General features: G+C 33.2%; 2 protein-coding genes across 2 annotated transcripts; both read right to left on the bottom strand.

Annotated features, from left to right (window-relative positions):
- Window positions 1-1243: 1243 nt before the first annotated feature.
- On the bottom strand, window positions 1244-1750 carry LOC130934621 (protein EXPRESSION OF TERPENOIDS 1-like). Its single transcript, XM_057864174.1, has one exon. The coding sequence runs from the start codon at window positions 1748-1750 to the stop codon at window positions 1244-1246; it is 507 nt and encodes a 168-aa protein (XP_057720157.1).
- A 1709-nt stretch (window positions 1751-3459) lies between these two features.
- LOC130936755 (PH, RCC1 and FYVE domains-containing protein 1) lies at window positions 3460-9494 on the bottom strand. The gene is made up of 9 exons (XM_057866907.1): window positions 9042-9494; window positions 8455-8541; window positions 8015-8104; window positions 7826-7912; window positions 7546-7740; window positions 4846-6924; window positions 4369-4515; window positions 3915-4273; window positions 3460-3829 (listed from the first exon to the last, which is right to left on the bottom strand). Exons 1-9 carry the CDS (start codon window positions 9126-9128, stop codon window positions 3709-3711), a joined length of 3252 nt encoding a protein of 1083 aa, XP_057722890.1. The 5' UTR covers window positions 9129-9494; the 3' UTR covers window positions 3460-3708.
- Window positions 9495-13910: the final 4416 nt, after the last annotated feature.

The following is a 13910-nucleotide window of genomic DNA, read 5'->3' as shown; positions in this document are numbered from 1 at the left end:
ATTGGATGCATTTCAAAACCTTTTTCATCAGACCAAGAATCTGCATTAACGTGACCAACAGTAGGAAAACCAACTTTGGCGGCTCTTCCTCATAACCCAAGAAAACTACATACCGTTCACACTTGACTACTACTCATGGAGTTTCATATAAGAACATAGATTACTTAAATTTTGTGCATGGAAAGAAAATGATTATATATTATTATAGTTGGATCAGCCAATGAATGAAAGGTAATTTGGAAGTGGGACCCATGTGGGGCCAGATTTTGCCACGTGAAATGAATAAAGAACCAACGTGGCATGGCAGGATGACTTGTGTGTGTTATCTGATGCTTTTCCCATATGAGCTGATAGATGGATGCAAATTAAATGTTCCCTAACTAAATAGGTAGTATATTACTATAACTTAGTCTTATGTCATCTCATGCTTTCCCTTTCCCTTTAACCAATCCATCTTTTGGTGCTTTTCTCCTTTCTCAGTTTATGCTGCCATGGGATTGTTTAAGAAATAATTCATTATATTTGCTTACGATTTTTCTCCTCATTATCCTAACATGACATGCCATTTTATTTTATTCAAATATAAATTTTTTAGAGAAAATACAAATTAATTAACAATAATTTTGAACATCATCAAAAAACTAATCACTAATTCATCGTTACATATTTTTGTATATTTTTTACATGTTTTTTAAATAAATTAAAATAATCAGATACTAGAATAATTAAATGTTTTATATTAAAATAATTGAATTTAGAATTTAGTTTTTTTTTTGTGTCTTTAACATCATATTTTAAAAATATAATAATTAAATTTTTTGAACTTTTTATGTATTTCATGTATTAAAAATATAAAAAATATTATCTTTCAATAACTTTTCAACCATGCTAATATACACAAATAATAAGACATCAAATAATCATTTACTTGAATAAAATATATGTTACAATTTTAAATATATATTAAAAATGAATTAAATAATATATATATATATATATATATATATATATATATAAAATTATCATTTATACTCATGAATTTTACGAACGTTGACAAAAGTATCCATCAAACAAGAAAATTAACGTTGTACCCATGAAAGATGGGTTCCGTGTGATAGTAGTACCAAAACCGTGATTTTTCGTTGACTTTTTAATAAAATTCCCAAATTACCTCTTCTATCTTCTTCCCCAAATTCCAAATTTCACAACCATCATCCTTCGTCTTCCTCCTCTGCTGCTGCAGTCACCAGGCATGATCTCTTTGGAACTTGAAAACATCAACAGCAAGAAGCTGTTGTTGTTGGATAGAGGTGAGTTGCTGCTGCCTCTCGCGGCGCTTGGAAGCGGGAATCCAAGTGCTCTTCACATGGGTTTGGCAATCGAAGCCACGGCTCTTGCAGCATATCCTACACCGCATGTGAGGGCAATCCTTCTTCGCCTGGTTCCCGCAGTCCTGGAAGCTAATCTCACGTGCTCCACTTGCTGCTTCGCTCCCCACGGCCGACGCCGTCACTAGGAAGGCCGATCTCGAGGGTGACTGATCGTCGGACACGGTGGTTGGACCCACTCCTAAAGCAGCCGCGAAGCTGTAAAGATCTTGGTGGAAGAGAGGCCTTGCTTGAGGTATGAGGTCGTGTTCCGGTTGGTGATGATAACGATGATGGTTCCACAGCTCCAAGCCACCTTGGTACGAGGAAACATCTTCATTCTTGTACCAGTAAAAGGTGTCGGAGGGAGGAAACGTCTTCATGCCTGGTGGCTAGCAGCAGCAGAGGAGGAAGACAAAGAATGAGGGTTGTGAAATTTGAAATTTGGAGAAGAAGATAAAAGGGGTAATTTGAAAATTTTATTAAAAAGTCAACGAAAAATCACTGTTTGGATATTATTGTCATACAGAACCCATCTTTTATAGGTACAACATTAGTTTTCTTGTTTGATGGGTACTTTTATCAGAGTTCGCAAAATTTATGGTTACAAATGGTAGTTTTTTCATATATATATATATATATATATAATTACTGATTTGATAACTAATTTTTTAATATATACATATTTAATAATTTTTAAGACAAATATATTTTTTTAATTTTATAGTATTCTTAAAATGTACCTTAGGACACATGTCAATAAAATTTTTATTTTTTTTCTTCATGGCTTAGAATTTAATTAGGATATAGATATAGAATATAAATGTTCCACTTTATTCTTTTTTATATATATTTGGTCAAAATTATGGAGGATAGAAGTTCTATCCAATGGATACAATTATAAAAAGAAAAAGAAATCTGATTATATAAAAACAAGAATAGATAATCGTGGTAAGATTTCATTTAGGATTTCTTACATTTGTTATTAATAAATTCTGTAAGGCAAAAACAATGAAAATTGAAAAGGATAACCACGGAGCCAAATGAGTGATTAGTTGTTACTAGAATAGAAATATGTGTCTTTATTTTATATATAATCAGAAGACCGACTTGGAAAGGAGATAATTGTTGTTAATCACAGAAAAGAAATGTCGGTGTATTTATTCGGAAAGCGAACTCCATTTGAAGTCTCAACATACGCACGTAACGTGTAACATGTTTATCAAGACTTTGCCCTCATTTTTATATGAATTTCGTTAATTGATTTAATGCCTTTCCCCTTAACCTTGTATTCGGACACAATTGCAATAACTTAGGATAGAGATGTAGATAAAATACAAATTTTTGTTTTATGGCTATTTAAAGCATATACAAGGGCCGAAAGGAGACTATATGGAATCCTTTTCAGTTTTCAGGCCTAAAGAAAATAGCTGGCCTGAATGCAGGGCCCACATGATCCAGTTCTTCAACTAGGAAATAGTGAAAAAGAAATCATTGAATATTTTCATTTTTTTTTTGTTACTGGTTGCACCATGATTACTAATCACAGGTTGGTGAATTTATATTTAATTCACAATACTCTGATTGAAAACTATTATCTTTTTAATTTTTGCACTGGATAATAATTAAAGTAGTCTTAAATAAGACATTTTTCAAATTCGTCCCTAAAATTTTTTTTCAATCAAATTGGTATTACAAATTAATTATATCTGCCTTTCAATTACTCAACTCACAATTTTCGTCGACAATTGATAATGTGAAACATGAACTAATAGCATACATGACATATAACATATTCAATTAGACGTTGACTAAATATGTTTACAAAAATTTATCAATTTAGTCACTAGGTCATATTAGGAATAAGATTTTTGTAATTGGAGAAAATGACTAAATTAATAAATTTTCATAAACATATTTGATTAATATCTAATTAAACATATCAGGTATTATATATGTTATCAATTACATTTTACTACATCAATCTTTGAAAAAAATTGTTAATAGAGTGATTAGAAGTGATCTTCAACAATGAGCTAACTGTGGATGAAAAATGAGCAGAAAAAAAAAACATTGAAAATTGAAAGAGCTTTTATAAATTGAATAGTAAGAAAATCCGGGGACATTCTGTTATTTATAGCTGTACAATAGGATATATAGAATGCCCCATGATGATTGATAATCATCAAAGCATGATTATACATGCAAGATAGACTTTGATATTTTCTTTGCAGTAATAGTAATAATTAATAAGCTTCTGCTCATATCTAAGAACCTGCTCTCCACTACCAAGAATAATAGTGAAACCAAAAACTTCAAGAGATGAATGGCAAACCAAAAATTAGCCTTTCACCTGACTTTGGCTATTGTTTATACACCCTTCAATCTCATATTTATGGTACACTCTGCATTGATTCTCTTCCCACCACCGTTCTGCTTCCTTCTCCGAGAATCGTTTCCGGCTGTGAATTATGCATGTAATGCAGATTCAGAAAACATATTGTTTAGATATATTTTGGCTGACAAGAAGCATGGAATAGGCATTACCTGAATCTGACCCTTTTAAGGCCCTTTTTCCCACATGGCAAGGTTGTGAATGTGATGTAAACACCAGGCTCATACTGTTCTACCCATTCAACCTTCATGCTGTCAGTATTGTCTTGCTGTGACTGTGGTTTAGCGACGCTAGAATTTTCCGTCACTCTATCATTCTTGAGTAACATGTTTCTCCCAAGTTTTGATTTCAATGTGTCTGAGAATACTATAGGGGAATTAGATAGACTGTCCATGTTGTCATCCCTAGGACTATTCATATCTATATGTATAGGTGCCAAATTAGACATGCAATCATGTATCCCAACTTTTCCTTCTTGTCCAGCATTCTCTTTTCCTGATATTGTATGAAGCTGCAGTGGTGATAATTAATATAATGTTAAGGCCATATCATAAGGACTACTACAACATATGTTTCTTGTAACAAAAACAATATAAGAAAACTTACCCTTAAAGCCAAAGCTTTTATGACCTCTTTTGCAGCTTTGGACTTAGCAGCTTCCTCCTTTGCTACAAACCAACTCTCCTCAATTTTCTGTTGGCACTCTTGTATCTTATGGTTTTTGAGTTCACACTGTTCTTCAAGTCTCTTTAACTATCAAAAGAAATGAAATAATAGCATGCATAAGAGAACACATTAAATGCACAGTCAGATGTTTTCTAAATACGCAAGTGAACAGCACTGGTTAATTGCTACTCAGATAAAGGAAAATCAGAATGAGAGGAATGAAATGAAGCAACCTAAAGGGCTAAAGGCTCACCAGTTATACTATCGGAAAATGCGAAGACAAATTTTACCAATTTGAATTAAAGTTGAATGCTGGAGATACATACAGGAATATATTCATTTATAGAAATCTCAGCAGGATAATTAACTGTTTCTTTGTCACAAATGCAGCATGTACAACATTGAAACAAAAGTTACCTCAGCTCTCAGCCTCTGAACTTCTTCAATGAGCATCCTATCAGACTTTGTTGTATCTGACTCTGCACTAGAGAAGTTGAATGCTGCCGCCGGAGATTCTATATTTGGTGGGGCAACAGTAGCTACTTTATTTTTCGACGAAGAAACATGCCCAGCCAAATTTTCTTTACAATTAATTCTAAATTGGGCAGGGCATGGAACTTGCCCCCACTGGGGCATCCCACCTAACATAGAAGAAGAACTATCTTCTAAATGCTGCTGGCTCTCTTGTTGGTTTTTCCAGTCCTTTCTACCACTGGGCATGCTTTTCCTATAACATGATTGGCCGAGCGTCAAGAGAGGACCCTGTGCCATAGTTGTCTCTCCTCTATCTTCAGTCAGATCAGGAAGTCTGTGCATCTGCTGGGAGTTGCAATTTCTAGACTTCAAAGCCACTGCTGAATGTGTACTTCCTTGCCTTCTATCATAGCACTGATCACAAACTCGAAAGGCCTTGCTCTTACTCGGGGCTAGAGAAGCATTTATAACCTTTTTACTACTACAAGCGCGGCAGAAATGAAGGCCACAATCATAACAGTTATGCTTCTTCCTTGTGAATCCAAATGGCAGCCTACACCCACTACAAGCTGACTGGTCACTGATAGAAATCGGTCTGTGCAAACAGATTGCAGCCGTGAAACTTGATCCACAAGTTATTGTTTCTACTTGCCTGTCTCTTAGAGCCTCAACAAAAGAAGGCGTGTACCTGTCTTCGGCATCACCTAGTCCAAGTTGACCATTTTCACCTTTGCCCCATGTATAGACACTCCCGGCCGAAGTCAAAACAGCAACATGATATGAACCAGCCGAAATCACTTTAACAAACTCTTGTTTAAGCTGTCCTTCAACCATTACTGCTCTATCTCTGGCGTGAGGATTTCCGAGCTGTCCATATCTCGCGCTTCCCATTGCAAATACCTTCCCCATATTAGTAAGTGCTACAGTCAACATTCTTCCACAACTTACTTGAACAAAATCATAGTCAACGAGTTGCGAAACACAAGTCGGAACAAGCTTGTTTCCATTATCTGCATGACCAAGCCTCCCTTCATCTGCATCTCCCCAAGTAAACAGCTTGCCTGTAGGAGTATTATACCGAAAGTGATCAACCATGACTTCCACAATTGCAGCTGTATGCCATGAACCACAAGCAACAGACCTCACCTTTAGACCACTAAGAGACTCAACATGTTTCGGTCGAGAACAGCTCTGAAGATTGCCATGGCCAAGAACTCCGAAGGTACCATCTCCATATGTAAATAATTTTCCACAGCTAGAGACAATGGCAGTGTGCCATTCTCCACAAGCAATGCTTGAAATGCTAATACCATCTAGAGGACCTGAAAGTTTATGTGGTATCCATTGATTTTTTATCCGGCCTTCATTAACCAAATCCGAACAACAAACATCATTCCCCCATGCATATACTTCACCAGAATCTGTCAAAGCACATGTATGATACTCACCACAGGTTACCTGTTTTATATGAACACCATTAAGAGAATCGACTATTTTCGGGGAGCTAGTGTCTATATCAATTTTTTGCCCCAACCTTCCCCACTTCCCTTGACCCCAACAAAACACTTCCCCTTCTTTTGTTACCAAGGCAGCATGTTTTCCTCCTAAAGCTATATTTTGTACATCTAACATCATAGTGGATTCTAGCAACTTTGGAACTAAAGAATATATTCCATGTTGGTTCACAAACCTTTCATTTACAATCCCTACAAGACCTCCAATCCCTCCACCCCAAACCATTACATCCTTCAATGCATTGTTGTTTCTTATGAGTGGTGCGGCGGGGTTCAACATAGACCTGCAGGACAAATTCTTGTGCTCCTTGTTGAGACGTGTTGTTTCGATCTTAATAGGAGTATCTGGATCAATATATGGAGAACTTGGGACAGAATTATCAATCATGTCATTTGCACTGGAAAGGAAAGGTGTTGATGGATAAAACTTGTCAGATGTATATGATAAGCCATCAGAAAAACACCTTTCTGAGAGTGACAAAGTGGGACTTGCGCATACACTATGTACCTTCAAAATGAAATCAAAAGTGAAAGTCATATTCAGTCTTCTATGAAAATTATACATTTTGTAATGAGCATAATTGGACTTAGAAATAGAATTAGATATTAGACATTAATAGAAATAGTTTAAATAGGAGTTAGGTATTATAACATTCATTATGGAATTTGTAAAATGCCTTAGAACTCTCTTCTTCCTAATTATATTCTTCTCTTTTATCTGATTCATTTCTTCTATATTCTACTCTGTCTGAAATATACCATTCAATTCCACAATGATTCTCCTAATTTTCTATCTAAACTATAATCCAATCACTCCAAAAATATTCATTTATTTTCAAGATATTGAAGAAGCACCAAATGTGAAAGGAACCGAGAGCATAACAGGCTACCAAACCATTCAACAAGGTGAAACGAAAATTTCCACCATGTCAGTACATGAAAGACTAATAATTTGTTGCATGTCAAACATAACTGCGAAAAGCAACATGTCTTAGTTTTATTATATAAGAATAAAAACTAGGATTATAATTTTCTGTATATGGAACTTAGAATTATCAACCAGCAATTGAGATTGATTTCTCAAGTCTTTATAAATAGCTAGGATAGATACATGGAATATGTCTATAACCTGAGCAAATTGGGAGGTATCATCCAGGAGGCCAAGATTTTTCTTTCTTCGTAATATTCCAGCCGGACTACTGACACAACTCTGAACCCCTTTGCAGCTTCTTAAACTACTGAAGGGTCGAGGATGCTGGCACCGAGAAATCACAGCTCTCAATCCAACAAACCAAGTAGTAGCCTGTGCTTTGTCCTTGCATATCTACATTTAGCATAAATAAATAAATGATATATGGATATAAGAAAACAAATACAGTTATATGCAATGTGCTAATCACAAATATTACCAGATCAAGAGAGTGTTCGCTGTCAGCATAGATTAGTGAAAATGAATGGCACTCCTTTTCAGCTTCATTTTGCCTTTGGCACCTTATCTGAAAAAGGATTAGTGTTGTATTATTAGACCAAAACTTCAGGTTCATCTGGAAAATTCATCAAGCAAGAAGGTAGCATGGCCATGGATGTTTGTTACATACATTTCCCTGCCCTTGAATAATCTTCGAAACCGAACTCAATCGCAAATGCTTTTCCTGCTGCCCTGAGTACCAAATCAAATTCCTCTCATCCTATAATCAGGGGAGAAGACATGTTAACATCTTCATCATAGTTAAAGAAACTTCATAGATAGTAGTATTTCCAGATCAAAGTAGAGTTTTATTTGAAGATAGCATTATGGATTAGTAGTTAACAGTAAAAATAAAAAACAATAACAAACAACAAATACAAGTTTCAATCACTAGTGAGACCATTGAGAATCTAACAGGGGGAAGATTTCAAAACCTCTAAATTTAATGTTTATATAACAAATTTGAAGAAGAGAATGTAATGAAAATCATAGGCCATATATCATTAAGAAATTATCAGAAGAAGCAAAGAAATTATTGAAATAATGTGTCATAAAAAATATGCCTATTACCGGGGAAAGTCTGAAAGGGCAGAGCTTTGGTTTTCCTCTGCGACCACACTTTAGTAAATATGCACCTTTCTTTATAGATACAATTGCCTGAACAGAAATTAATTAAGAAAAAGGAAAAAAAAAAACAATTTTGAAGTTTGTCAGAAAGGAAGGTAAACAAACAGTAGAAACTATTGCACAAAGGAAATACCGAAAAAACAAAAATAAAATATCATTCACATTGGCAATTCCAAAGAACAAACACTAAAGTCTACCTTTCATGATGATCCACACTGACATGGGAATGTGTGCATATATATATATATATATACACTAAAATGAGAGAGAGGAGAGAGAAGAAAGAATTCTGGTTTTTGAAAGAACATTAACATGCCTCAATGGATTCTTATGTTGTAAGAAAATTGATGTAAACAGAAAAGATGATTAATTCCCAATCCCATATAGTATTCAAAATTGAAACTAAAACTGGAATAATCAGAAGTGATATCATAAACTCAGCCAATGGCATTGGCAGAAAGGAAAATGAGGAATTCAAAATTGAAAGAAAAAAAAATTCTAAACTTTGAAGTGTAGAGAGGAAATTGAACCTGTTCAACAGCTCTGTCAAATGGAAGTGCAGCTAAGGAGTCTTCTTCCATTGTCATGGTTGTTGTTGTTGTTGCAGTTAGTTTCATTAAAGAAGAAGAATGAATGGCAGAAGACAACGGAAACAGAAGTGAAGAAACTGAAACCTTATCATTAGTTTGCACCAAAAATGACTCCTATGAGAATGCAGAGAACAGAATATAATAATCTCTCTCTCTCTCTCTGTTGTGTTAAGAGTGAAGTGTATGAACATACAAAGTCAGAACAGAATAGAAGAGAGCATAGACAGAGTTGGAAGAAGAAGAAGAAGAGAAGAGAAGAAGAAGAGAAGAGAGGTTTCTTTTCTTCTTTTTTTTCTCTTAGCTTTATTAACTTAACAGTTGAATCTGTTTGGTTCTTCCATTGATTCACTGTGTGTTCACTTGGAAATTCGTGCCATTTTTTTGAGAGAGAAAAAGAAGAGAGGGGCCTATGAAACTGAGAACTTAAAACCATATGCACGTGTACACCATTTTCTTGTATAAAAAAGAAGAAAAGAGGTGGAAGCAGTAACACTAACACACACTATTATTCTTACCACATCTCATTTATTGTCCTTATATATCTTGCCTTTTTCTTACTTGTTTTTATTTCATTTATTTATTTTCCCATTTATCATCATAAATACTAATATTACACCCTACAATCATGCATTATGCATAGCATAGCAGTAACAAGATGCCATTTTCTTCTTTTGGGCAAAGCTCACTCTTTCTTGTCTTTCTCACAAAAGGTTAGGGAAGGGGGGGGGGGGGGGGGGTCAAACCGTAATTACAGGACCTATAAACTTTTGTGGTACTGCTCGTACATTACAATTTACAAATGTGATGTTTTTTGAATTTTGAATTTTTAAATGTCACAAATATTTATTTTTTATGGTGGGAACTGGGGAGGGTTAAAACTTATATACAGTGAGTGACATTTAATATAATACATACAATAGTTTAATACTAATAATCATGTGATGCAGAAACAGTCCAATTTTCCTTAATGTACATGCATTCCATTTTTTGGCATTGGCCACTTTTTATTTTCACCATGGCAGAAGGACGGGGAGGAGGGAGGGGGGACCTACCTTTAATTTGTTCCAAAGGTGGATTCCAATTAGCAAGAGTTCATAAAAAGGAGAAATTATTATCTTTTCTTATCAATTTGACCAATCAGCAGTGAATTTAGATAATAATGGTCTTTCTAGGGACAAGAGAATCCGGCACTTGTTTGTGTAATTAAGAGGGCTATTTTTTCTTCAAATCATAAATTAAAACAGAAAATATTTTATATAAATAATTATTTATTTTAATATGATATAAATATATAAATATTTTTACATAAAATTAAATACAATCTCACTAGAGAACTATAGGGTCTAACAAACAACAAGCTAACAAATATTTTTAAATTGTATTTTATATTAATTAATTCTTATTAATTAGTGATTATTTAAATTTATTTTTTTAAAGATACAAAACTAATAATTATTAATTACTTTTTATTACTTTAATTCACATTTTATTTTACTATTTATTACGCAAACTCTGATTCCTCTTTCCAAAAAAAAACTTTGAAATTCCAAAAAACAAAAACACCAAAACATAAGATAAAGAATCATCAAAATCTTAAGAAAAAAAACATAAAAAATATAGAAAAAAGAATAATCTAAATCCTAAAAAAAAAAAACATACAAAACATCGAAAAAAATCATCCAAAACTAATAAAAAGAATCCTCTGAAATTTAGGAGAAAAAAACATAAAAAATTAGTTAAAAGAATCATTCAAAACCAAATAGGAGGAGGAGAAGAAGAGTCGCATGGTGGCCGGCGACAACGTCATGGACGGTGGGAGACTCGCGGTGGTGCGTTGTGAGGAGGAAGCCACAAAGACCGCGCATTGCGAGTGGAGGAGTCGCCACGGATCGGAGTAGTTGATCGTGCGTCGCGAATGGGGGCCTAGTAGTGGTTGCGTCGCGACGGATGGAGAACCTTAGGGTGCGAGTGGGGAGCAATGGGGAGTCGCAAGCGACGAGGATGCGTCGGGCAGCGGAGTGGGTGCGAGTGCTACACGGACGATTCACGATGGGAAGCAAAGTGGATAAAGTAGAAGCGCAATGGTGGCTGTCTTTTCTGCGCAAACGGCAGATAAGGTGGCGAAAAATGATGCAAGGACGACCAATGATGATCACATACGAGGATGGTGCAACAGCAGCGCTACAATGGCAGTGTGGCACGATGAACCGCGGTAGCGTAGGCATTGAAAAGAGGAATTAGGATTTATGATTTTGTGTGATAAATGATGAGTGGAAGTGAAAATAAAGTATGATAAATTTTAATTAAAAAATATCATTAATGTCAATTAATTAAATTTTAAATTTAAAAAATAATTTAAATTAATAATTATTAATTGAGTTATCCAATTCTTGATTTTCTATACTTTTCCAATTACAATTAATGTCACAAGGAAAAAAATATTTTACACAACATGATATTTAAAAAATTAAAAAGTATAATTATTTTATTATATATTTACTTGTTGGTATAAAATCAAATAGTTACATAAATTTTTAATAGAATATACTAATTGTGTTAGGATTTTTATACTTTTAAATAGATACTTTTAAGGAAAAATATATGAAAATAAATTGATAATTTAATATTTTTACAGTTTTTTTTCCTTCTTCAATTGATTTTGCTTTTAGCATAAACAAGTTTCTATCTTTTCAAAAAAAAAATTGACTTTTAAACAATAAAATGAGCACTTATTTTTTTTAAAATATATATTTTATTTATCTTGAAAACGCAAACAAACGAGCCTGCAATATAAGATTTGCCTACTGTAAATCTCATTAGCATGGCAAAATTAGTGTCCAAATGGTGGGCTATGTCACCTTTTAATTGACTATGCTAATTGCTAAGTTTATAAAAGGGCCTCAAGAAAAAATGTGACTTAGGATTCTTGTTCCAATTATTGCTTCCGATTAACAAGTAAAATACCTACTCAATGGTCCTTGTATTGTAGTATAGTACTGTTTTAGTAAAATATATATTATAGCATGATCCAATTGAGAAATGAGAGAGAGAAAATGATAGTTTACAAATAAAAAGCACAGGAAAATGGTAGAATTGTAGCTAGGTAGTTGAAACTTGAGAATGAAATACAGATCTATCATCTATGCAAGAGAGATTAGATTGACTTTTTTTTTATTATTATCATTTCCTTCCAAAGTTAGGTTCACTAAAGTCATATTAACTCTGCCAGTTTTGTCTACCATGTAGGTCCCATGGACAGTTCATCTTGACCTTTGCTGAGATTTTGGTCCTTTTTTTCTTTGTTTTACTTTTATATATATCATCATTTTTATTTATAAAAATTTATAATGCTTCTAAATTTATTTATAAATAAAATTAATTATTAAATACTTCGGTTACACCGAAATTAAATAAAAATTATAGTTTTCTGGCTATTGTTCTTCTCTTTTTCCACATCTTTTGTGTTTTTTTTTTCACATTTGAAATTTGAAAAATGAATAAATGAGTATGTGTATCTTTTAGTCCTTTCAAAAATCTCACATCCACAAAACAGTAAAAAAAAAAAGGATAGGGAGGGGGGCTGCTTTTATTTTTTTGCTAAATTCCTTTCTATATATAACATCAATAACCTGGTCACATTGCAGATTCTCTTTACTTGTTTACATGTTTCCTATCCTTCTTTTTCACAGTGAATTGTAATTCATTGTCATGTCCTTCATGCAAAGGACATTACTAGACCCTTTACCTTTCTTTAAAAAAAAAAAAACTCTAAATAAAATAAAATAAATTAAAATTATGAGCAAATATCTATATGTGGAATTAATTATTTATTCACAGAATCACAGGGTCAACCTGTCCCTTTTGGAAACAGAATGATATAGGTGATTGTCCTCAGTCAATGCCATACTGTAGGTACTCTATAGAAATGGTTAAATACTAATATATTCCAAGGGAAAAAAAAGGCAACAACAAAATATATTGAAGGTAAATGCTATATATGTGATATGATATTATATTATTCATTATTATTGACTATTTAGCTAGTTATTATCTGGATTCTGGATATATAGTTGCCTATTTATTTTTTTTTGACAACTCACGCTAATAATAATTCACCCGATAAATCTGCAAATTATTTAATAGGGTAATAATAATTAACTATACCTGGCATATTTATGATAAATTTTGTATCAAATATATATATATATAATACAACATATATAATAGTATGATTAAATTCCACAAGCATCCTTGAATTTATTGAAGGAGTAAAAGTTACTAATGAGAAAAAAAAAAAAAACGTAATTGTCGGACTCTGTTTTTGCTTGGAGACATTCAATCAAATTGAACTTGCCTTAAGCAATAAGTAATACAAATAACTTCAATATGATTCAAAGAAGGAACGAACATTCTTTGGCACAAGCAATAGTAAATTAAATTTAAAAGAAAACTTTAAGAGACATTTGGTGTGTACGTTAACCCTAAATAATAATTTCTGTATTGCCCACATTTTTCAACTTATTTATAGTTTGCAGGTGCAAACTGCAACCCCCAACCTAGCTAGCTAGCTACTACAATAATAAAATTAACCTACATACACTACATCATTGAGAAAATAAACATGCACGCCTTTATTTGCTAAATGATAAATATAACAACAGAATTATTTTAAACTGGCAAACTCAAAGAATCAATAACTTTAACGATGTCTAAAGAGATAATCTTGACAAAATACAAGAGAATGAAAGCGAACATAACAAAAATGTGAAACGAAAACATAAAAATATGAGAAACATAATAACTACAAAC

The sequence above is a fragment of the Arachis stenosperma genome, chromosome 6, assembly GCF_014773155.1.
Source record: "Arachis stenosperma cultivar V10309 chromosome 6, arast.V10309.gnm1.PFL2, whole genome shotgun sequence".
In the NCBI taxonomy this organism is placed as follows: Eukaryota; Viridiplantae; Streptophyta; class Magnoliopsida; order Fabales; family Fabaceae; genus Arachis; species Arachis stenosperma.
The sequence above is the reverse complement of the archived record's forward strand: the minus strand, read 5'-3'. Positions and strand labels throughout refer to the sequence as shown.